The sequence below is a fragment of the Schistosoma haematobium genome, chromosome ZW (genome assembly GCF_000699445.3).
Source record: "Schistosoma haematobium chromosome ZW, whole genome shotgun sequence".
NCBI lineage: Eukaryota > Metazoa > Platyhelminthes > Trematoda > Strigeidida > Schistosomatidae > Schistosoma > Schistosoma haematobium.
This window is the reverse complement of record NC_067195.1, coordinates 82,880,338-82,906,929: the sequence shown is the minus strand read 5'-3', so window position 1 is coordinate 82,906,929 and position 26,592 is coordinate 82,880,338. Positions and strand designations below refer to the sequence as shown.

General features: G+C 36.9%; 2 protein-coding genes across 2 annotated transcripts in view; both read right to left on the bottom strand.

Annotated features, from left to right (window-relative positions):
* Window positions 1-7,686: 7,686 nt before the first annotated feature.
* On the bottom strand, window positions 7,687-25,652 carry RDH12_1 (Retinol dehydrogenase 12). The gene is made up of 3 exons (XM_051208747.1): window positions 12,283-25,652; window positions 10,748-11,215; window positions 7,687-8,730 (listed from the first exon to the last, which is right to left on the bottom strand). Exons 1-3 carry the CDS (start codon window positions 12,568-12,570, stop codon window positions 8,515-8,517), a joined length of 972 nt encoding a protein of 323 aa, XP_051072665.1. The 5' UTR covers window positions 12,571-25,652; the 3' UTR covers window positions 7,687-8,514.
* A 150-nt stretch (window positions 25,653-25,802) lies between these two features.
* The window catches only part of DZIP1 (Zinc finger protein dzip1), a 32,368-nt gene continuing 31,578 nt past the window's right edge, over window positions 25,803-26,592 (bottom strand). Inside the window, exon 16 of the mRNA XM_051212479.1 lies at window positions 25,803-26,511. Within this exon, the coding sequence (XP_051072664.1) occupies window positions 26,435-26,511 (77 nt within the window). The 3' untranslated portion in view covers window positions 25,803-26,434. The remainder of the gene's footprint in view (window positions 26,512-26,592) is intronic.

The following is a 26,592-nucleotide window of genomic DNA, read 5'->3' as shown; positions in this document are numbered from 1 at the left end:
TTAATGCTTGCTAAAAATAAATGATTGTCTGAGCACAGTTGCAGCAGACGGTCACCATTAAATGTTCGCTGAACAGGAATAATAAAATACCCACACAAATGTCTTTCTGTTTAGTTTAAGCTACCTCCTTGAGCATTGAAGTCGCCTGATATGAGTACCATACCTGAGCGTTCAGCTTTTGAAGTTCACAAAGCCATCTGTAAAATTCATCTTTAACTTCATCTGGGCTGCAGTCAGTGGAAGCGTAGGAAGAAAAGATGAAAATGCGATGACGTGTGACGTGTGAGGAGGAAGTCAAAAGAGGATATTTAGAGTTGAAAGTCGATGTGGGTCGAATGATAGAAATTGAATAGGAAGACTGATTATGAATACAGGGATCATGAGTGTTGTCAGAGGTATGAATGCGTTTGTCACTCCCCAGTTGCCCACATCGTGGAAAGGTTCTTCAAGAGGTACCAGAAGAGGAAATTGGTGGGGGTGGTCTTAGTGACCTGAGAGCGTGACTGCGGTGTCCAACGGACAAATGCTTGAGGACGGTCACTCACAAACATTTTGTGGATGACGTTTGTTTTAGTCTAGTACTTGTTGAGAACTTACCGTTCCGAAGACGGATATCCGTGGGAAAATGTGAGGTGTTCATCTTTAGCGCCAACCGTTTCCAACCCCACCACTCCTTGTGAGAAAGCGGCCTCGCTGTTATACTGGTAGTGTGAGAGAAGCACCTTACTGCCGCCACACCTCTGTATAGTCAGCAGTACGACTTTGCCTTCGAACCTTGTGTTTGCTGCTTTTAGTCTTACCGTACTTCAACCCACCTGTCAAGCATGATAGCATCTAGAGGAATGATGATTTCAGCTAGTAGAGCTCGGTTGGTCCAACCTGATAAGCAAGCCGAACCACCACGTTAAAGTAGCACCAGTGGTCGGGAATATACGTTCCTAAATATCTCCATATTCAACTCCTAATATAATATCCAAGTTCACTAGACACAATTTCGCATTTCATGATAAAGAAAAATTATTATTATTATTATTGTCATTATTATTATTATTATTAATAATATTATTATTATTATGAAATTAAGCTTGAAAATTCGGTGAATTCAAATCTTAATTATTTAGTTCATTGTTGAAATATGAGTTTAATGATTGAATTTTTATCAGACAGGTTGTTTTCTTCAAACCACCCATGGACTCGAGTTAATAATGCGGTCTAGTTAGCTGCGATCAGTCGATTACTTCTTGGATAATTGCATAATATTGATCGATCAGTATTCTGCTCCCGAATGCCCCGGTACGGCCGAGAGTGGGGAGAGTCTGCTCTCTCTCTCGAAATACTCTCAAAATGTTCTCACATGGCCACGCGTATACAGCCTCTGCCAGGAAAGTCCTACTCACCGCATTCTCGTGGCATTACTGTTGTTTACGAAATTGAGAGGACGAAAAGCGAATGTCCGGCGCTTTAACCGGATCACAAACCAATGGTGCACATGGGCTCCAGTATCCTGAGGGAACAAATGGCGTATGAACCAATCGTTGGTCACCGGCTACCATGGGACTACATCTCCTCACGATGCTCCACTACCTTGTGGGTTAGACCTTTGGGTCAAAGGCTCGGGGTGTAGCCCCCTAAGAAAACCACCTGCTTCGGTCTGGGCACCCGGGCAGTATCACAGCCCACACACAAATATGATGAACTGCCTATAACTATGGAAACTACCTTACTTGCTACAACTAACAATCAAATGATTATTATTATAACTATTATTATTATTATTATTATTAACCACATTATTCACCCTCTTTCATACTTATACAGCGGCTCGTCTTTGGTGGAAATCCGACTGTATCTAGACGTTCTCGAGTCACTGTCCGGTTGAAAATTGTATGTTTCCACTGAATATGAGTACTGAAGCAGTTTTTCTGAAACCACGTGCACCATTCAAACTGGCTGCCTTCAACGTTCGCACACTTATGCAGGTTGGACAACAGATAGGACTGGCTATGTCTTTGGAAAGTCTTAATATCGATGTCTGCTGTCTATCCGAGACCCGTATTCAAGACTCTGGTGAAGTACTACAAATTCGCTCTTCATCTGTCGTTTCGAAAAGCTTGTTTTACGTGCGCTTATCCGGGGACCCTGTGGCATCTTCGTCTGGTCTTGCTGGCGTTGGTGTCGCACTAAGCGCTAGAGCTGAGGCAGCACTAATCGATTGGATCCCCATTAACAGTCGGTTATGTGCTGTTAGATTAGAAAGTTCCATCAAAGTGAGAAGAAATCAGCGTGAGAAACGATGTCTTTTCGTCATCTCCGCCTATGCTCCGACAGATTGCAGCCCGGATGCAATCAAGGATGAGTTTTACCACCAGTTATCTGTTCTTCTTCAGAAAGTGCGTTCGACAGATATTGTAGTACTAGCCGGAGACTTGAATGCTCAGGTCGGGCGTCTAGTCACAGAAGAGAGTCGTTGAGGTGGCCGATGGGGACTTGTTGGTCGCAGGACAGATAAAGGGGACCGTCTACTGCAACTGTGCACAGACCACAACCTGTTTCTGGCTAGTACTAACTTTCGGCACAGTCATCGCCGATGTTCCACCTGGCATCCTCCCTCTGCATCCCAGGCCTGGACTCAGATTGATCACATCGCGATCAGCTACCGCTGGCGTGGTTGTGTACAAGACTGACACTCCTTTTGGAGTACCTATCTGGACTCTGACCATGCCTTGGTCTGCGCCAATCTTGCCTTACTTTTCAGTGGCCAACGAAGTGACCGCCATCAACGGATTGATGTTAGCAAGCTGGTTGCAACTTCTGTTGCAAGTAAGTATCGAACCGAGCTAGCCTCTAGGCTAGCTACCACTCCACCGAAAAGTATAGATGAGCAGTGGTTGCAATTGCATGACGTCATGAAAATGGCGGGAACAGTCAGTTGTGGGTTTGCGAAACGTCCCGCTTTTAAGCACTGGGTTTCTCCAGGTTCCTTACAACTCATTGAAGCCCGTCGGTCTACTCCGGGTGACCGTGAGTTTGACCATAAACGAAGGATGTTACGTAAGGAAATTGGGCAAAGCTTGCGTTAGGACCGAGAAGCCTAGTGGTCGAAGCGTGCTAATGAGCTGGAAGCAGCAGCAGCATCTGGTAACTACCGGAAGCTCTTCCAATCCATCCGAACCACTGGCAGCAAGAAGTCTGGTGTGAGCGAAACAATCTGCGAGGATGATGGGATGCCAATCACTAACATCCATCGACGTCTTGGACGATGGGCAGAATTTTTCGAAGGACAGTTCAACTGGCCTGCTGCTTCGGCAACACCGATCAGACTGTCCTGCCCCCCATGGTAGGTGACGACTGATCCACCAAATGAGGCGGAAGTCCACAAGGAACTCCAACTCTTGAAGCGTTACAAATCACCTGGCCCAGATGACTTACCTCCGACCCTTTTTAAAGTTGGAGGTGACTTTCTGACTAAGGAACTGACGACGTTGTTTACAAAGGTTTGGGAACTAGAGAGTGTACCAACGTCATGGAATGAGTCGATAGTTGTCCCTATCTTTAAAAAGGGTTCACGTCGTTCCTGTAACAACTATCGAGGGATAAGTCTACTTCCGATTGCGTCCAAGCTATTGGCTTCCGTCATACTTCGTAGGTTGTTCCAAACCCGAGAAAGATTGACTCGCGAGGAGCAGGCTGGGTTTCGTTCTGGTCGAGGATGTATTGATCATATCTTCACCCTCCGCCAAATGTTAGAACATCGCCATACTTACCAAAGGCCAACAATCGTAATGTTTCTTGACATCAGGGCTGCCTTCGATTCGTTGAACAGGACTGTTCTCTGGGATTGTCTATTGAAGAAGGGTGTGCCTGAGAAGTTTATTAACATCCTAAAAGCCCTATATACAAACACCTCAGGCAGAGTGAGGGCATACAACCACCTCTCTCCATTGTTCCATTCGAGTAGTGGGGTTAGGCAGGGTTGCCCAATCTCACCATTCCTCTTCAACTTTGCCATCGATGACATTCTGGAAACAGCTCTGATGAATGTAAGTAGTGGTGATGTGGATCTGTTACCTGGAGAAAGACTTCTCGACCTTGAGTATGCGGACGATATTGTCTTACTGTGCGATAATGCCCAAGGCATGCAGTTCGCACTTAATCAGTTGGCAATCAGTGTCCGTAGGTATGGTATGTGCTTTGCACCTTCGAAGTGCAAACTACTTCTACAAGACTGGCAGGATTCTAATCCTGTTCTCACTCTGGATGGTGAGCAGATAGAAGTAGTTGAGAAGTTGTGTATTTAGGTAGCTGCTTAAGTGCCGGTGGTGGCGTGAGTGATGAGATCAGTGCACGTATAGTGAAAGCCAGAGTGGCTTATGCCAATCTGGGCCATCTTTGACGCCTTCGTGATGTTAGTCTGGCTGTAAAAGGTCGGATCTACAACGCGTCGGTGAGAGCAGTTCTGCTCTATGCTTGTGAAACCTGGCCTCTCCGAGTTGAGGACGTTAGACGACTCTCTGTGTTCGATCATCGCTGTCTCCGAAGGATTGCTGACATCCAGTGGCAACACCATGTCAGTAATGCAGAGGTTCGGCATCGTGTGTTCGGGCACAGAATTGATAATGCAATCGATGTCACCATCTTGAAACACCGACTTCGGTGGCTTGGACATGTTCTCCGAATGTCGTCCCGGAGAATTCCACGTCGTGCATTATTTGCCGACTCTGGGACTGGTTGGAAGAAGCGGAGAGGTGGTCAGTGCATGACATGGTGTCGTGATATGAAAGAAAGCTGCAAAAGACTGGCTTCTGTTGGTCCTTCACGGCTCCCTGGTTGGGGTCCGAGAGATGGTGCTACACAGTGGCTTGAAACGTTATCAGATATGGCTCAGAATAGAAGCCAGTGGCGATCCTGCTGTAACCTTCTTTTACTTTCTTCATAAAAAGTGGTTGTGTCTTCCTTAACTGAAAGATTTCTTCTGATTGTACCTTTCCGTTCGCTCATTACTACCACACTACCTTACACTAACCTCTTCGTTATTGTTCTCTTTTTTTACGCTCCTTACCTTTTTTTCTCTTCGAATTCTCATTATTTTGTGTGGCGCATATATATTGGCGCTCTCTTGTACCAATATTTATGTGTTCAAATAAATAAATAAATAAATCAGTATTCTACTCAATAAATGTGATAGTTGAACGTTCATTCATTAGCCAACAGAATTAACAATTCACAAAATATGCCGTATACTGATATAACGAAGATTCACCTACTACACTCCTACTATAAGTGATTTAACATTCCACACTTCTGCAGACATCAGACTCTCTGATAGTTTAGACTAAGCAAAATTAATGAATCTAAGTTCTGAGAGCAAGTATGTACTAACGGCATGCAAAGTATTTGAGAAGTACACGGTTTTAAATGGAAAGCCATCACGTACAGCATTTCTATACACACATAAAAGAACGAAGGATTTAGTAAGTATTCGCAATGAAGCATATCTAAACTAACTGTCTCAGAAGCTGCACCTCGGCGTAAACGATTTTCAAAATGGGTGCTAACAAACCAGAAACTAGTTGTAAAATTGTCCGATCCAACAAGTCTCAAATTGACGTATGTTTTTAATCTTCAGTCACACAAAGGTTCAATACAGCCTTCCTTCAAGATACTGACAGACTCAATGAATTCAAGATAGCTCTCAACAACAGGTTCCAAGCCTTACAGGATCTACTGAAGGAAGAAGAATCTAGTATGGAGGACAACTGGAAAGGCATCAAAGAAGCGTTAACTTCAACGTGTCAAGAGTTTCTGGGCCTAAAGAAGCATCCTCATAAGGAATGGATCTCTATAGAAACTCTGGACAAGATCACTGGTAGGCGTTTTTTAGCGAGTTAGTTTTCTACGGGATGGGGACGCTAACCCCATGCCCAACTCTCCTATTTTACCCGGGCTTGGGTCCGGTAGTAACTCTGAAAGAGTTACAGGCGGAGTTTGGACAAGATCAAATTGATGTATATTTTTAATCTTCAGTCACATAACATTTTAGAAGTAGCCTCAATATTGGATCTCTCTCTTCACTGCTCAATGAATGCTTCCACCACACATGTGAACAGGAAATGGTCATCGACTGAACATGTTCGTCAAACTCAACCTCGTCTACTAATTTTTAAGTAAATAAGTGTTTCCAAAATAACTTTTGACTTCGTTTTTCTGCCTGTACGACTAGCTCTAACAGTCCGAATTGTCATTGTCTTCATCTATACACAGGAGAACGGAAATTTCTTCACGAAATCCAACGAGTTGTCTGCATAAATAATACAGTTGAAAATGTACTACAGTCCATGCTTTTGATAGGTGACTAAATATTTAACTTCTTACAGGTTTTCAAGCCAATGTATCATCTATCATCACGCTTCGTTTATTGGTGTCTGTAATGACAGCTTAATCGTAACATCAATGATTGTTTGGTTACATATGTACAATATAAAAGTACATGTAAACATTTTGGAATATTACAAACATGAGTACGTGTAGAAATTGCTAGGAATGCAACTATTTACTGAATATTGAAAAGTAGTATAAGACAATACACGAAAGAGTCGAAGGAAAGTGAGTAAGGACAGAGAACGTAAAATAGACTTAGCAATAATGTCATAATTTATGTCGTAGTTACTTTTAGGTCTACGTAGTTCCTGTTCCCATGTTTGTTTTAGATTGAATGGAACTTGACTGAAGTTGAAGAAAACAATCTGTGTGATAAATTTTCAATCATTAAACTCATATTTCAACAGTCAACAAAATAATTCACCGAACTTTCAAGTTTAATTTCATCATCCAAATATTTCTTTATCGTTAAGAGCAAAATTAAGTTCATTGAACTTAATTTTATTCAATGGTGTGTGAAGTTCACGTGCATTTTAGCCGTCAGTTCAATTACCAATGTGGTCTCTGTGACCAGATCTGATGGTGCCTACGATGAATTCGATTCAGATGACTGATTTGTTAATGAGGTTTTATAAGAACAGTTTCACTCTCTGACCAAAATAATTCTGTGTTGGTTTGTGAGAAAATGGTTCCATATTGCATCAATCTGTGGATGTAACGACTGTTGATCGGAGCTGTGTTGGATGGAGTTGACTTATTGAATAGGGTCAATACAACAATCGTACTGGATTCTGAGTGACCCCAGATCACTTGGATAGAAGTTGGTTGTTGTGTGGCAGATCGTTCACCTGATAGTGATTTTCCGTATTATTTAATATTTATCATTACTCGACCCCGTGTTATGTTTTACCTGCATTTTTTGTGGTTTTGTCATTTCGACGCGTTTGATTGTGGCCTTTCTGTAATTCACTTTGCTCTGTGTGTGCAGTATTATGTCTGTACTAGTCTCTTCGTTGATACCATCTATCTGGTGACTGAATGATAAACACTTTGTCAGTAGTCTCATTACTCTCGATTTGTCTTCACAACTTAACAATCACTGTTTCACTATTATCTAGCCACAATTCACCTAAGGACTTTGGTCATAAACAGGTAGTGACCAAGTATACATGATCGATTCGAGAGGAAATGAGGAGGTGGATTTCAGAAGAGGAGTCAACGGAAGATTTATCTAAGTATTTGGAGTGTCCTTATTATATGATAGAGGAAAGCAAACACAATGAGGAGCCTGGGGGTATCGAATCTGAATAATTCGAGTATAAACACTATTCCGAGTGCAGTGAACCGAAATGGCATTTGTGCTTCGTTGACGATTAACAGTGTGTTGTCACTTATATTTCAAGATACAAACAATAATTGTTCACTCGGAAATACCAACTGTTGTAATATACCCGCAACAGTCGTATATACTTAGTAATATTGGTGAATGGCAGATTTTCGCATAGAAAATCATTTGAGATTGATCATGTGTATTCACACAAAGTGAATAATTTGTGTTGTCCACGAGATATGCATTGGTCTCAGAAGGAATCATTTGGTGAAGAATGATTGAGAACGATGTTGAAACGGACTAGATGTGTGGTACTTAGTTACGTATAACCTTTCGAGTGAGAGTCACTTTTCTTTCATTCAGTCAATATCAAACTGGAAAGGTAAGTCGATGTGCTGACTTCGATCTCATGTGATGTGGTGAATGTCAACAGAGATCGAGATGTGAACATTTGTGAAAATGACTCTTCCACTCATCTCATTCCCTGATGAAAACTGTTTTCAAGTCGATCAGTTCATCAACAAACAAAATCACATCCCGTCAAATTATTCATGCAATACTCACACCATCCAGTCAACTAACTATTAATCTAACAGAAAACACACACAAACTGTTAACTCTTTGAAAAGAGAAACGCTTTCATTCACTCAAATCAGTGTGTACAAAGGGAAATCATATTGTAAATAACACCAAATTGAAAATTATCACATTCTATTAACTGATTTATTGGTGAATTTGTCTCAATACGATCATCAAAATGAACACCGAATTCTGTCTACACAGTTCACTTGAGTAGTCATTCACACCTAGTTATCACATTGTATGTTTAATAGTTCACATGTTTTATTCCAAAACCATTTTCTGTCTTCCCCATTTTGAACAGATTTTGAAGGTTTTTTCAATGTGCAATTTGAATAATAACCTCCAGGAGACAAGTTATCTGTTAATACAGTATATAGAGTGGTTTGTGCGCCATCCCTCGGTGTATTAAGTAATTTGCGGACGAATGGCAGTATAATATTCTAAAATAAATGAGGTGAATAATACATATTACAGTCTGTATATTGATAAATGCTAATGATTTACAAAGTTTTGTTGAAACTATATATATATAACAGTATAACGATGATTTTTAAACGGACGAAACCTTTTGAAATACCAGCCACCACATAATCAGCATGGACATAAAGTTTAGCCACTGTCATGACGGTAATTCTGCGTGCTAGAACCTTGTAAAACGTTTCTCTCGTGTGCGTTTATGTGAAGTATCGGATTACCGTTCTCTACCATCGAGGTATCGTCCTTCAAATTCACCAACCTTTGTCATTCAGCAGCTACTTCCTGTTTGGTCATGTTGTGACAATGTTCGAGCTTGCTTAGTATTGTCATTCGGATGTCGGTATTTTCGAGAGAACGCAGGCTACAGACAAATATTAGGCATTTAAACTGGTCTTCTGTTATGAAAGACAACGTGAACCTTTCACATTCTCGTCTCACAATTCCTGCATGATTTATCCAGTCATCTCCTTGTTCTTTCGTTATCTTCAAGCATTGTTAACGGATAATAAATAGAGATGACTGTTCTCCAAAGATTTGAGACAGGGTTTTTATTGTGTAATCAAAACTAAAGGCTCGTGGGTTCTTTAGAAAAATAAGGTTACCGAAGCTCTCATGTTCCGTCATCCTATTTTTTCTTAAAAGCAGTCTGACTTTTGAGGCGTCGTTCAATCTGCAGAGATCAATATGGAACAAATCTTCATATTCCTTGAACCAAGAGTCAAAAGTAACACCTACTATACGATCAAAATTAAATTCATGGATGGCATTATTGACTGAATCAGCATGCGATACTTGCAATTCATCAGAAGCGGGGTTTTTCTGGAACAAGCACATTTTCTGAACCATGACTTCCATGATTCTGATCTGTGACTGTCCAAACAGTTTCTCTTGATGTTCCATATATGCTTCTAGTTGGTCCCAAGATATATTCATTGTGGCTTTCTTGTCGCCACTGACAAGTCTTTTCGATTGAACGTTGCTTTGTTTTATCTGGTCGTCTCTGATTGCTATGTAGGAATCGACCATCACTTATATTTGTAAAGTGAGGAGCCACTGTAATTCCGACGACGTGAAAGTAAGGGCACAAAGACTGGTACAAATGAAAATTTACTAATCACAAAACACGATAACGACGACTCTAGTCGAAAATGCAATCATTTATATATTGATTCATACACCCATTTTGATTAATAATTAGGATGAAATCACATATATGAATAATACTTACAGATATAACAAATCATATGCTACATGTCATGCTCAGCCTAGTTCATGTTAATTTAATACAAGAATATCGTATATATTTGTGTTGTTTGTATGAACAATGATTCCTTTGTACTTATTGACTGCCTGATTTCGAATTCCAAATACAACACAATGGTTTCTGCTCATCTAGTACTCCTTGCTTAAATTACGTTATTTATAGGATTTTTAGTTTGTACTGTAATTCAGTTACTCCTAATTATCATAGTTTTACAGAAGAAAATATCATACGGGAAAACAAAACGAATACTACAATGAGAAACCATCACATTGACTTAAAACGGAATTAATGTTGAACAAAAATCATAATGAGTAAAAGAACGTAATTTTGATATATTCCTCCGATATATCAAATATACATATCGGAAACATACCAAGATATTGACCTATGTATTTCATTGTTGAGTAACATTAATACCCACTTCATGTAATTACTGGAAATCGATCGTAATGTTCAGATCGACAAACAATGAACCACTTTATTTCAACCAACTTGAAGGTCTATGTGTGAACAATCTCATGTTCATCATGATCGTCATATTAATCAATTTTATCGTAATTTCAAATCGAAGCAGAAATGACGGTAGAAATTAGGTTCACTTTGCATAAAATCTCTACACCATTATGCATATTACGATTATTTTATAATGAATTTTGCTATTGCACTAAATTAAACACCAACATCAAATGATAAGTAAAAGTATTAGAATATCTCACCATAGGAAAATTTGTCAGATCTCTCATCAATTCAGTTTTGACAGCTCCGGGATGTAAACAGACAGCCACCACACCACTATCTTTCAAACGTTCATTCAATTCAATAGTATGTATCACATTTGCCAATTTCGATACACTATATGCCTTCATTGCATTATAATTTTCCTTACTGTACTGCAAATCAGGTTTTAGAATGCATCCATCTTTATGCAGTGCAGATGACACATTTATTATTCGTGATGGTGCAGCATTCCTCAACAATGGTAACAACAATTCTGTCAGTAGAAATGGTCCAAAATAATTCACTCCCATTGTCATTTCAAAACCATCTTCAGTTGTTGTATAGTTCTGTAGTATGAGTCCAGCATTGTTGATGAGAAAATCTACTTTATTGTATTTACTTTTGATTCTGTCAACAAATTCTCTGATTGATGTTAACAAAGCCAGATCAAGTTGTTCAATGATCAACTGGAATAAAATCGAAATATTATGGAAGAAGAAAATTGATGAGAACCTTTCTTAAACACATTGTCTCCACTGTTTCAATAAAATTTGAATATAGTATGGTGGGACACAATATACCTCATGCATTTGGTTCCGTTTACGAACTTGAATAAAGGCTGAACAACAATTGAAACAGAATTATGTGAAATCATTGTATTTCATAATTCCTCGTCAGCTCCCTACAACCATATATGTAGTGAAGTATATTTATGTATTTATTTATTCTCATTTCGTTTTCTTTCATTAGTGTCGATCATTTCATATTGTATCATATCTTAATGTTATACTTCACTACATATATAATTGTAAGAAACCGACGAGGAACCGTGAAATATAATGAATCTAACTATTGCTTTATCCTTATTCGGGTATTATAATATTTGATTTCAAGGATTGAGGAAAGTGAGTTTTCAATGTATTATGACCTGTTAAATACTTGGATGATCGTTGGCTGTATGATATATATTTGCACCAATAGAGACAATGTAATGAGTAGATTAGTTCGACAAGTCTATCATTACCAACATGAACAGTTTGATTGATTTGTCGGCAGGATCGACCAAGAAATGAGAAAAGGAAATTTATTGAAATATTTTGTGCTGGGAATTCTATATTGTACCAAGAATATAATATTGAATGAAGCCATAATAATAATATTAATAACCGTGTTAACGATGTGTCGGCAAATCAACAGATGCATTCATTCGAAAGTGTTTTCTCAACTAATGAATATGGTGTATAAAATATCACAAAATGTTGCAAACTTAGTTTAGTGTTATTTGCAGACATAATGGAGTCAGTAGCAATCATGTTTTCTGAAAGACGTTTATGAATATTAGAGTGAGCGTTGCAGTGTTTAATCTGAGGTTAGTATTAAGCAGTTGTTGAGTACAAATCGGTTATAAGTGGTTCTCGAGTTGATGACAGTTTGTTATGTAAACCGCCTGCGAACAAAACAATCTCCACAAACACACACTCTAATAACATGCAAATAACTCGAAGAGAATATGACTAATTCAGTATTGGCATACCTGATCCGACTCGATGGGCTTTAAATATGGCTTCATTTGACTACATGCAGTATCTGTTTCGCCACTTTTCTCATTATTCTTACCATACATTTCCAATAGACGTGTTTTAGCTTTGTTGGCTCGTTCAATATTTCTACATGCCATAATGACTGTCGCACCACGATGAGCTAATTCACTGGCTGTATAAAGACCGATTCCAGTGTTACATCCTGTCACGATTGCTATTTTCCCATCCAATCGTTTGTTGATGATACATAATTTTCTCCGTGAACCGACTGTCTCTTTCATTGTGTTTGAATACGGTGGTGTGACTTTGATGTTGAGTCTGTTTGATATGTGACGATTGAATTGTACACGAATTTAAAGTGAATTGAATGTAATATCTAATCAATCAGATTGATTAAATAATAACAGATATATACTGACCGTATTATTGTGTTTATCTGTGGTACCAGTCGCATATTTTTAAATGAAACTTCTTTCATATAAAATTTGGCTTATTATTATCATTATTTAGATAAATGATAATGGATTGTGAATTTATGTGTGACCAGATAATTACCTTTATTTAGATTCACAAATTTCTTTAAAGGGTGTCAGGAAAATTCTCAATAAGATTATTTTCAATTCAGTACTCGTCATCAATTTGATTATTCACTGTTGAAGCAATTACTACCTGACTGAACGACGTCAACAGGAATGATTCGGATACCATTTTATACGATATACTTAGAATCGATTATTCATCCTTGTTTCGATTACTATATATTAAAGACTTGATTCAACCATCGACACAGTCAATAAACTGATTTATTTTAAGAAGATAAATATATGCGATATGCTATTTAATTTAGTGGAAGTGGAATAGATAATTCCATATGTTTCTATAGACAAAGATTCGGCTATTTTGAGTATCCTTACAGATTTCGAAATGTACTAGAGATGTACAAGAGCATGTTTTAGTTGATTCGATGTGAGTGAATGGATTACGTAAAATATATATAGCAGCAGTTGAACAAAAATTAATAGCAATTAAGAATAACATCAGTTCAGATCAGTCAGTTAAACTAAGTCATGACTTCAAAATAGATGATGCAAATACAAATAGGAAAGAAGAAAATTACAAAAATGATGTAATAGACTGACGATGTAATTACCACGGTTAGGATAGGTTCGCAACTGTGTCCTTCATTACATAATCAATAAATTGCTTGTCACCATGCCTGGTGATCGTGAATCGTCTTTCACATTTCACATTAATTTACAACATTCATTATATCTTCAATTTCACTAGTCCACCATGATAAATTTCAGTGTGTTTCGTGCTTCTATGATACTAAAGATCTTTTCAATCGTTGTTTATTTCTGACAACTGATTAGAACGACCGGTCTATAATCAAGGCCAGAACCAATGTTGAGATTGAATGTGTCAGGAACATGAGTCCCCTTGAACTTACACATAAACTTACTTGATTTATGCCAAGTGGCACGAAACCCCCCACCAGTGTTTCCTATCCATTACTTTTAACCATCTAACTAAAGAAATATATTTCCTTACTTTCTCATTTTGTTCAGAATTCTTGAGGTTCTTCTATGGTTTATATGCACAAATGTTCACGTGCAGTTTATATAAGTTGGTAAACATATTCACTAACATATATCACAGGTTGTCGACTCATTTGGGATTAACCATCCTACTATGTGTGAGTACATTCCTCGGAATCTTCAGGCAAATCTTGCCACCAGCAGATCAAGTTAAGAATAACAGCAGTATTCCTAATAATTGAGCACTATTCTTTTCTGGAAAACCTGATATCGATGAGACCAACTTCGAAGCATACTTCTTCATATTTTGGGCACAGGAAACAAACTGATAACCAACACCAATCTTTCAAAAAATGCCTAATAGCAATTCCTAACTATACCATCAAAAATTTATCAAGACTATACTGTAGAAATATACATACAACTATAATCATTCATTCAAATTCACTCAAACAGAAACGGATACACATAAAATGACTTCATCATTAGTCTAAAATAATTTATCAGTTAAATACTTGTACTTATTTCTACGTCATCGTAGTTCTTGTGAAACAATACAGATTCCGTTTGTATTTAATTTAAGATCAAAGGAGCGGAAGAAATATGAAGTCTCTAATTAATTTAAGTATATTTAACACTGAAAGTACAACAATACAAAACGTTAATTATTAGTATAGAGAAAAATCAGTATCAATGTAGTTGTAAAAATGAAAACAACAGTACTTCTAGAATAGTTAGTAGTTTGTGGCCTGTTAATTTGACTCCGATATGGATGAACGTATGAATATGCTAAAAATATAAATCTGACATTTAACTCCGTCTATTATATAGCCTTACCCTGTTTGTGTGACGGCGGTAATAAGAAGCCAATTATGGGTTGCGTTAGATGAATTCATTCTAAGCACTCGTTGATCCAGATAGACATTCATAATGAAAAGTAGGAAAGGTAAGTGTGTCAACTCCCTTTAATAAAGCGTGACTCAATATTTATAGCAAGACAAAAATAAGCTACAGACATGTGATGGGTAGGATAAGCAACACACACACGTACGCTCATATAAAAGCAGTCAAGTTTTGTGAGAGAATAATTGGCCAGGTCAAAGTGTGACTCAAGATGGACGAATAAACTGGACATTCCGCAAGTTAAAATAACCCGTTTTTAGCTTGACATGGTACTTGACAGTACAGTTGTATTAGATATAATATTTATTAAGTGACATGTCAGCGTGATCAAGGTCAACAAATAATAATAATTCGTACGGAATCCGACCTGTTCATCTTGAAATTATGTGTTTAACGAATCTTTGGTTCGGTTTGACAACATTCTGTTGAAAACGTTTTCTGGTACTGATAGTAGTGTGCTGCTTCTGCAGTTTTCACACCTGCTTAGATCTACTTCCTTGGGATCTCGATTAAATATCATTTTTCTCAGCCTGTTGGACTTGATTCTCTTCACAGATCGTCCTAAATAGAACATTGGACATGGTTGCAGTTACTTCTATGTCTGACTTCAATGCTCCGTCTGATATGTTGTCAGGTCCAACTGATTTTTCACACTTGATTTGTCTGGCGTTCATCCTGATTTCTTCGATTGTAGGTGGAGTGAGATCTATAGGAAGGTCTGTATGTGTGTTGCATCGATGTACAGTGTGTTCTATGAGCTAATCTGTTGAAGAGCTCTCCAAATTGTTCAATCCACCTGTTCCACCATTCTTGAACCGCACTCATTGGCTTGCCTTCTTCGTCCTTGATTGGTTGCTATGGTTTACTATATTACCCTACCAGTTTATTCGTTATATCATATACTTTTCTGATATATCCTTCTGTTGCAGCTTTGTCCACTGCCGTTGCTAGGTCTTCCACGTATTTCTGTTTGTCAAGTCTCATGCTCATCTTCACTTGCTTGTTTGCTTCTGCGTATTTGGTCTGTACCTTGGATTTCTCTGTTCCTGTTCGACTGTTGTTAATTGCTGTCTTTTTGTTCTTTCTTTCTTTCTTGAATCCCGATCAGGGTCTCGATCTGAAGTTATATAGGCCTCTCTCTCTCTCTTAGTTCTCACGTCTTCCATTGATCTGAATTTGTTAGAGATGCAAAATGATTGATCTGGTTCTCCGTAGTGTGGTTCGGTGAGACCCATGAATTTACCGATGTGATAATAAGTTGATTGTTATCTCTTTCATTGCTACTTTGTCAGCAAACCCAAAGAGATGCTGCGTTTTTCTCACTGCTCATTATTTCGAAGTATTGGGAAAACTCAGTGATATCCTCACAAAATAATGGCAGTATTCATAGTAACTGAGCACTTTATTTCTTCCTGATGAACTAGATATTGAGACCAAATTTTAAGTATTCTCGAACATTTTATTGACATGCAATAAGAAATGCCAACGGTCATGGAGTTTGGTATATTCTCTAATCGAATCACTTAAAGAACAATCAACATGCATTTCAATGTAAATGAAATCATGAATTTTGTCGCTTGCGTAAACGTCATGCTAATCAACATCAATAAATTTCTATATCAAGATTCAGTGATTTATGCGAATTTCACACAACAATCTTTTACAGAAATACTTCAGATAAATTGCTTACTATTCCACCAAAATATTGAATGATCAAAACTTTATCAAGACTATACTGTAGAAATATACATACAACTATAATCATTCATTCAAATTCACTCAAACAGAAACGGATACACATAAAATGACTTCATCATTAGTTTAAAATAATTTATCAGTTAAATGCTTGTACTTATTTCTACGTCATCGTAGTTCTTGTGAAACAATACAGATTCCGTTTGTATTTAATTTAAGATCAAAGGAGCGGAAGAAATATGAAGTCTCTAATTAATTTAAGTATATTTAACACTGAAAGTACAACAATACAAAACGTTAATTATTAGTATAGAGAAAAATCAGTATCAATGTAGTTGTAAAAATGAAAACAACAGTACTTCTAGAATAGTTAGTAGTTTGTGGCCTGTTAATTTGACTCCGATATGGATGAACGTATGAATATGCTAAAAATATAAATCTGACATTTAACTCCGTCTATTATATAGCCTTACCCTGTTTGTGTGACGGCGGTAATAAGAAGCCAATTATGGGTTGCGTTAGATGAATTCATTCTAAGCACTCGTTGATCCAGATAGACATTCATAATGAAAAGTAGGAAAGGTAAGTGTGTCAACTCCCTTTAATAAAGCGTGACTCAATATTTATAGCAAGACAAAAATAAGCTACAGACATGTGATGGGTAGGATAAGCAACACACACACGTACGCTCATATAAAAGCAGTCAAGTTTTGTGAGAGAATAATTGGCCAGGTCAAAGTGTGACTCAAGATGGACGAATAAACTGGACATTCCGCAAGTTAAAATAACCCGTTTTTAGCTTGACATGGTACTTGACAGTACAGTTGTATTAGATATAATATTTATTAAGTGACATGTCAGCGTGATCAAGGTCAACAAATAATAATAATTCGTACGGAATCCGACCTGTTCATCTTGAAATTATGTGTTTAACGAATCTTTGGTTCGGTTTGACAACATTCTGTTGAAAACGTTTTCTGGTACTGATAGTAGTGTGCTGCTTCTGCAGTTTTCACACCTGCTTAGATCTACTTCCTTGGGATCTCGATTAAATATCATTTTTCTCAGCCTGTTGGACTTGATTCTCTTCACAGATCGTCCTAAATAGAACATTGGACATGGTTGCAGTTACTTCTATGTCTGACTTCAATGCTCCGTCTGATATGTTGTCAGGTCCAACTGATTTTTCACACTTGATTTGTCTGGCGTTCATCCTGATTTCTTCGATTGTAGGTGGAGTGAGATCTATAGGAAGGTCTGTATGTGTGTTGCATCGATGTACAGTGTGTTCTATGAGCTAATCTGTTGAAGAGCTCTCCAAATTGTTCAATCCACCTGTTCCACCATTCTTGAACCGCACTCATTGGCTTGCCTTCTTCGTCCTTGATTGGTTGCTATGGTTTACTATATTACCCTACCAGTTTATTCGTTATATCATATACTTTTCTGATATATCCTTCTGTTGCAGCTTTGTCCACTGCCGTTGCTAGGTCTTCCACGTATTTCTGTTTGTCAAGTCTCATGCTCATCTTCACTTGCTTGTTTGCTTCTGCGTATTTGGTCTGTACCTTGGATTTCTCTGTTCCTGTTCGACTGTTGTTAATTGCTGTCTTTTTGTTCTTTCTTTCTTTCTTGAATCCCGATCAGGGTCTCGATCTGAAGTTATATAGGCCTCTCTCTCTCTCTCTTAGTTCTCACGTCTTCCATTGATCTGAATTTGTTAGAGATGCAAAATGATTGATCTGGTTCTCCGTAGTGTGGTTCGGTGAGACCCATGAATTTACCGATGTGATAATAAGTTGATTGTTATCTCTTTCATTGCTACTTTGTCAGCAAACCCAAAGAGATGCTGCGTTTTTCTCACTGCTCATTATTTCGAAGTATTGGGAAAACTCAGTGATATCCTCACAAAATAATGGCAGTATTCATAGTAACTGAGCACTTTATTTCTTCCTGATGAACTAGATATTGAGACCAAATTTTAAGTATTCTCGAACATTTTATTGACATGCAATAAGAAATGCCAACGGTCATGGAGTTTGGTATATTCTCTAATCGAATCACTTAAAGAACAATCAACATGCATTTCAATGTAAATGAAATCATGAATTTTGTCGCTTGCGTAAACGTCATGCTAATCAACATCAATAAATTTCTATATCAAGATTCAGTGATTTATGCGAATTTCACACAACAATCTTTTACAGAAATACTTCAGATAAATTGCTTACTATTCCACCAAAATATTGAATGATCAAAACTTTATCAAGACTATACTGTAGAAATATACATACAACTATAATCATTCATTCAAATTCACTCAAACAGAAACGGATACACATAAAATGACTTCATCATTAGTTTAAAATAATTTATCAGTTAAATGCTTGTACTTATTTCTACGTCATCGTAGTTCTTGTGAAACAATACAGATTCCGTTTGTATTTAATTTAAGATCAAAGGAGCGGAAGAAATATGAAGTCTCTAATTAATTTAAGTATATTTAACACTGAAAGTACAACAATACAAAACGTTAATTATTAGTATAGAGAAAAATCAGTATCAATGTAGTTGTAAAAATGAAAACAACAGTACTTCTAGAATAGTTAGTAGTTTGTGGCCTGTTAATTTGACTCCGATATGGATGAACGTATGAATATGCTACAAATATAAATCTGACATTTAACTCCGTCTATTATATAGCCTTACCCTGTTTGTGTGACGGCGGTAATAAGAAGCCAATTATGGGTTGCGTTAGATGAATTCATTCTAAGCACTCGTTGATCCAGATAGACATTCATAATGAAAAGTAGGAAAGGTAAGTGTGTCAACTCCCTTTAATAAAGCGTGACTCAATATTTATAGCAAGACAAAAATAAGCTACAGACATGTGATGGGTAGGATAAGCAACACACACACGTACGCTCATATAAAAGCAGTCAAGTTTTGTGAGAGAATAATTGGCCAGGTCAAAGTGTGACTCAAGATGGACGAATAAACTGGACATTCCGCAAGTTAAAATAACCCGTTTTTAGCTTGACATGGTACTTGACAGTACAGTTGTATTAGATATAATATTTATTAAGTGACATGTCAGCGTGATCAAGGTCAACAAATAATAATAATTCGTACGGAATCCGACCTGTTCATCTTGAAATTATGTGTTTAACGAATCTTTGGTTCGGTTTGACAACATTCTGTTGAAAACGTTTTCTGGTACTGATAGTAGTGTGCTGCTTCTGCAGTTTTCACACCTGCTTAGATCTACTTCCTTGGGATCTCGATTAAATATCATTTTTCTCAGCCTGTTGGACTTGATTCTCTTCACAGATCGTCCTAAATAGAACATTGGACATGGTTGCAGTTACTTCTATGTCTGACTTCAATGCTCCGTCTGATATGTTGTCAGGTCCAACTGATTTTTCACACTTGATTTGTCTGGCGTTCATCCTGATTTCTTCGATTGTAGGTGGAGTGAGATCTATAGGAAGGTCTGTATGTGTGTTGCATCGATGTACAGTGTGTTCTATGAGCTAATCTGTTGAAGAGCTCTCCAAATTGTTCAATCCACCTGTTCCACCATTCTTGAACCGCACTCATTGGCTTGCCTTCTTCGTCCTTGATTGGTTGCTATGGTTTACTATATTACCCTACCAGTTTATTCGTTATATCATATACTTTTCTGATATATCCTTCTGTTGCAGCTTTGTCCACTGCCGTTGCTAGGTCTTCCACGTATTTCTGTTTGTCAAGTCTCATGCTCATCTTCACTTGCTTGTTTGCTTCTGCGTATTTGGTCTGTACCTTGGATTTCTCTGTTCCTGTTCGACTGTTGTTAATTGCTGTCTTTTTGTTCTTTCTTTCTTTCTTGAATCCCGATCAGGGTCTCGATCTGAAGTTATATAGGCCTCTCTCTCTCTCTCTTAGTTCTCACGTCTTCCATTGATCTGAATTTGTTAGAGATGCAAAATGATTGATCTGGTTCTCCGTAGTGTGGTTCGGTGAGACCCATGAATTTACCGATGTGATAATAAGTTGATTGTTATCTCTTTCATTGCTACTTTGTCAGCAAACCCAAAGAGATGCTGCGTTTTTCTCACTGCTCATTATTTCGAAGTATTGGGAAAACTCAGTGATATCCTCACAAAATAATGGCAGTATTCATAGTAACTGAGCACTTTATTTCTTCCTGATGAACTAGATATTGAGACCAAATTTTAAGTATTCTCGAACATTTTATTGACATGCAATAAGAAATGCCAACGGTCATGGAGTTTGGTATATTCTCTAATCGAATCACTTAAAGAACAATCAACATGCATTTCAATGTAAATGAAATCATGAATTTTGTCGCTTGCGTAAACGTCATGCTAATCAACATCAATAAATTTCTATATCAAGATTCAGTGATTTATGCGAATTTCACACAACAATCTTTTACAGAAATACTTCAGATAAATTGCTTACTATTCCACCAAAATATTGAATGATCAAAACTTTATCAAGACTATACTGTAGAAATATACATACAACTATAATCATTCATTCAAATTCACTCAAACAGAAACGGATACACATAAAATGACTTCATCATTAGTTTAAAATAATTTATCAGTTAAATGCTTGTACTTATTTCTACGTCATCGTAGTTCTTGTGAAACAATACAGATTCCGTTTGTATTTAATTTAAGATCAAAGGAGCGGAAGAAATATGAAGTCTCTAATTAATTTAAGTATATTTAACACTGAAAGTACAACAATACAAAACGTTAATTATTAGTATAGAGAAAAATCAGTATCAATGTAGTTGTAAAAATGAAAACAACAGTACTTCTAGAATAGTTAGTAGTTTGTGGCCTGTTAATTTGACTCCGATATGGATGAACGTATGAATATGCTACAAATATAAATCTGACATTTAACTCCGTCTATTATATAGCCTTACCCTGTTTGTGTGACGGCGGTAATAAGAAGCCAATTATGGGTTGCGTTAGATGAATTCATTCTAAGCACTCGTTGATCCAGATAGACATTCATAATGAAAAGTAGGAAAGGTAAGTGTGTCAACTCCCTTTAATAAAGCGTGACTCAATATTTATAGCAAGACAAAAATAAGCTACAGACATGTGATGGGTAGGATAAGCAACACACACACGTACGCTCATATAAAAGCAGTCAAGTTTTGTGAGAGAATAATTGGCCAGGTCAAAGTGTGACTCAAGATGGACGAATAAACTGGACATTCCGCAAGTTAAAATAACCCGTTTTTAGCTTGACATGGTACTTGACAGTACAGTTGTATTAGATATAATATTTATTAAGTGACATGTCAGCGTGATCAAGGTCAACAAATAATAATAATTCGTACGGAATCCGACCTGTTCATCTTGAAATTATGTGTTTAACGAATCTTTGGTTCGGTTTGACAACATTCTGTTGAAAACGTTTTCTGGTACTGATAGTAGTGTGCTGCTTCTGCAGTTTTCACACCTGCTTAGATCTACTTCCTTGGGATCTCGATTAAATATCATTTTTCTCAGCCTGTTGGACTTGATTCTCTTCACAGATCGTCCTAAATAGAACATTGGACATGGTTGCAGTTACTTCTATGTCTGACTTCAATGCTCCGTCTGATATGTTGTCAGGTCCAACTGATTTTTCACACTTGATTTGTCTGGCGTTCATCCTGATTTCTTCGATTGTAGGTGGAGTGAGATCTATAGGAAGGTCTGTATGTGTGTTGCATCGATGTACAGTGTGTTCTATGAGCTAATCTGTTGAAGAGCTCTCCAAATTGTTCAATCCACCTGTTCCACCATTCTTGAACCGCACTCATTGGCTTGCCTTCTTCGTCCTTGATTGGTTGCTATGGTTTACTATATTACCCTACCAGTTTATTCGTTATATCATATACTTTTCTGATATATCCTTCTGTTGCAGCTTTGTCCACTGCCGTTGCTAGGTCTTCCACGTATTTCTGTTTGTCAAGTCTCATGCTCATCTTCACTTGCTTGTTTGCTTCTGCGTATTTGGTCTGTACCTTGGATTTCTCTGTTCCTGTTCGACTGTTGTTAATTGCTGTCTTTTTGTTCTTTCTTTCTTTCTTGAATCCCGATCAGGGTCTCGATCTGAAGTTATATAGGCCTCTCTCTCTCTCTCTCTCTCTTTCTCTCTCTCTTAGTTCTCACGTCTTCCATTGATCTGAATTTGTTAGAGATGCAAAATGATTGATCTGGTTCTCCGTAGTGTGGTTCGGTGAGACCCATGAATTTACCGATGTGATAATAAGTTGATTGTTATCTCTTTCATTGCTACTTTGTCAGCAAACCCAAAGAGATGCTGCGTTTTTCTCACTGCTCATTATTTCGAAGTATTGGGAAAACTCAGTGATATCCTCACAAAATAATGGCAGTATTCATAGTAACTGAGCACTTTATTTCTTCCTGATGAACTAGATATTGAGACCAAATTTTAAGTATTCTCGAACATTTTATTGACATGCAATAAGAAATGCCAACGGTCATGGAGTTTGGTATATTCTCTAATCGAATCACTTAAAGAACAATCAACATGCATTTCAATGTAAATGAAATCATGAATTTTGTCGCTTGCGTAAACGTCATGCTAATCAACATCAATAAATTTCTATATCAAGATTCAGTGATTTATGCGAATTTCACACAACAATCTTTTACAGAAATACTTCAGATAAATTGCTTACTATTCCACCAAAATATTGAATGATCAAAACTTTATCAAGACTATACTGTAGAAATATACATACAACTATAATCATTCATTCAAATTCACTCAAACAGAAACGGATACACATAAAATGACTTCATCATTAGTTTAAAATAATTTATCAGTTAAATGCTTGTACTTATTTCTACGTCATCGTAGTTCTTGTGAAACAATACAGATTCCGTTTGTATTTAATTTAAGATCAAAGGAGCGGAAGAAATATGAAGTCTCTAATTAATTTAAGTATATTTAACACTGAAAGTACAACAATACAAAACGTTAATTATTAGTATAGAGAAAAATCAGTATCAATGTAGTTGTAAAAATGAAAACAACAGTACTTCTAGAATAGTTAGTAGTTTGTGGCCTGTTAATTTGACTCCGATATGGATGAACGTATGAATATGCTACAAATATAAATCTGACATTTAACTCCGTCTATTATATAGCCTTACCCTGTTTGTGTGACGGCGGTAATAAGAAGCCAATTATGGGTTGCGTTAGATGAATTCATTCTAAGCACTCGTTGATCCAGATAGACATTCATAATGAAAAGTAGGAAAGGTAAGTGTGTCAACTCCCTTTAATAAAGCGTGACTCAATATTTATAGCAAGACAAAAATAAGCTACAGACATGTGATGGGTAGGATAAGCAACACACACACGTACGCTCATATAAAAGCAGTCAAGTTTTGTGAGAGAATAATTGGCCAGGTCAAAGTGTGACTCAAGATGGACGAATAAACTGGACATTCCGCAAGTTAAAATAACCCGTTTTTAGCTTGACATGGTACTTGACAGTACAGTTGTATTAGATATAATATTTATTAAGTGACATGTCAGCGTGATCAAGGTCAACAAATAATAATAATTCGTACGGAATCCGACCTGTTCATCTTGAAATTATGTGTTTAACGAATCTTTGGTTCGGTTTGACAACATTCTGTTGAAAACGTTTTCTGGTACTGATAGTAGTGTGCTGCTTCTGCAGTTTTCACACCTGCTTAGATCTACTTCCTTGGGATCTCGATTAAATATCATTTTTCTCAGCCTGTTGGACTTGATTCTCTTCACAGATCGTCCTAAATAGAACATTGGACATGGTTGCAGTTCTATGTCTGACTTCAATGCTCCGTCTGATATGTTGTCAGGTCCAACTGATTTTTCACACTTGATTTGTCTGGCGTTCATCCTGATTTCTTCGATTGTAGGTGGAGTGAGATCTATAGGAAGGTCTGTATGTGTGTTGCATCGATGTACAGTGTGTTCTATGAGCTAATCTGTTGAAGAGCTCTCCAAATTGTTCAATCCACCTGTTCCACCATTCTTGAACCGCACTCATTGGCTTGCCTTCTTCGTCCTTGATTGGTTGCTATGGTTTACTATATTACCCTACCAGTTTATTCGTTATATCATATACTTTTCTGATATATCCTTCTGTTGCAGCTTTGTCCACTGCCGTTGCTAGGTCTTCCACGTATTTCTGTTTGTCAAGTCTCATGCTCATCTTCACTTGCTTGTTTGCTTCTGCGTATTTGGTCTGTACCTTGGATTTCTCTGTTCCTGTTCGACTGTTGTTAATTGCTGTCTTTTTGTTCTTTCTTTCTTTCTTGAATCCCGATCAGGGTCTCGATCTGAAGTTATATAGGCCTCTCTCTCTCTCTCTTAGTTCTCACGTCTTCCATTGATCTGAATTTGTTAGAGATGCAAAATGATTGATCTGGTTCTCCGTAGTGTGGTTCGGTGAGACCCATGAATTTACCGATGTGATAATAAGTTGATTGTTATCTCTTTCATTGCTACTTTGTCAGCAAACCCAAAGAGATGCTGCGTTTTTCTCACTGCTCATTATTTCGAAGTATTGGGAAAACTCAGTGATATCCTCACAAAATAATGGCAGTATTCATAGTAACTGAGCACTTTATTTCTTCCTGATGAACTAGATATTGAGACCAAATTTTAAGTATTCTCGAACATTTTATTGACATGCAATAAGAAATGCCAACGGTCATGGAGTTTGGTATATTCTCTAATCGAATCACTTAAAGAACAATCAACATGCATTTCAATGTAAATGAAATCATGAATTTTGTCGCTTGCGTAAACGTCATGCTAATCAACATCAATAAATTTCTATATCAAGATTCAGTGATTTATGCGAATTTCACACAACAATCTTTTACAGAAATACTTCAGATAAATTGCTTACTATTCCACCAAAATATTGAATGATCAAAACTTTATCAAGACTATACTGTAGAAATATACATACAACTATAATCATTCATTCAAATTCACTCAAACAGAAACGGATACACATAAAATGACTTCATCATTAGTTTAAAATAATTTATCAGTTAAATGCTTGTACTTATTTCTAAGTGATTGTAATTCCTGTGAAACAACACACATTCTAGTTTGAAAATGAATGAAACATAGAGGATCGGAGATCTCTTTCATTGAAGTCTACTTAGTATTAGAAACAAAACACCGTACTAACACGTAAATTATTAGCCTAGACAATAGTAAAGCAAATCTCGATCACAATAAAAATAATGAATGAAATATATTAGTATTAATAATAATAGTAATAATAATAAATAGTAATAATAATAATAATAATACTAATAATAATCCACTAGTAAATTGCTAATAGTAAACACTACCTAAAATGATATACTCAGTTTAATTTGCGAAAGAAAACTAATTTCTAACATGGTTACATGGTTGTTTTTAATTATTCATTCATATGTGGGAAAGAGTATTATGTTGAAGATAATGAGTCAATGTAAACTAATGTGATAAATCGTAAATAGAACAACAGAACTAAACAGTAAGCGCTAAGAAAAGGAATTTTCATTTCAATGATTACTTGTTAGTCCTATTTATTGGTTTTCCTTTATGGATTATACCGTACATCAATCTGACGAATATAGAATAAATAATGGGACGTAACAAATATTTTAACAACAGAATGTATAGGAAGCGAAACACACAGAATGACAATGGAGAATTAAGGAAATGGAAGACAGAATCTAGAAGAGAAACAAACAACCACAATGAGATATATCAATATCACAAAAAAAGCACATTTTTCGAAAGAATCACAGTTCTATGCACGTATTGAATTTCCACGCATAAACGCCTGTTCGGACAAACGTATTTATGCAGTTTTGACAAAAATATGAACTTGTTTTTAGAAATACCTGAATGTTCATTAGAAAGACAGAGAGTGAAACTGTTCTCATGAAATCCCTTTGAAAAGTCAATCGTCTGAATCGAACTCATCGTAGGCACCATCAGATCTGGCCACAGAGATCACATTAGTAATTGGACTTGCGGCTAAAATGCATATGAAATTCACACGTTAAACATCATTGAACAAAATTAAGTTCAATAGGCTGAATTTCACTTTTAACGATA

Bases quoted from the DNA above. Each gene is read 5' to 3' on its own strand.
- RDH12_1 (XM_051208747.1), bottom strand. From the start codon at position 12,570: ATGAAAGAGACAGTCGGTTCACGGAGAAAATTATGTATCATCAACAAA. The intron at 11,216-12,282 runs GTATGCCAATAC...ATTTTATTCCAG, and splicing joins AGCCCATCGAGTCGGATCAG to TTGATCATTGAACAACTTGA. The intron at 8,731-10,747 runs GTGAGATATTCT...CATTTATTTTAG, and splicing joins ATCTGACAAATTTTCCTATG to AATATTATACTGCCATTCGT.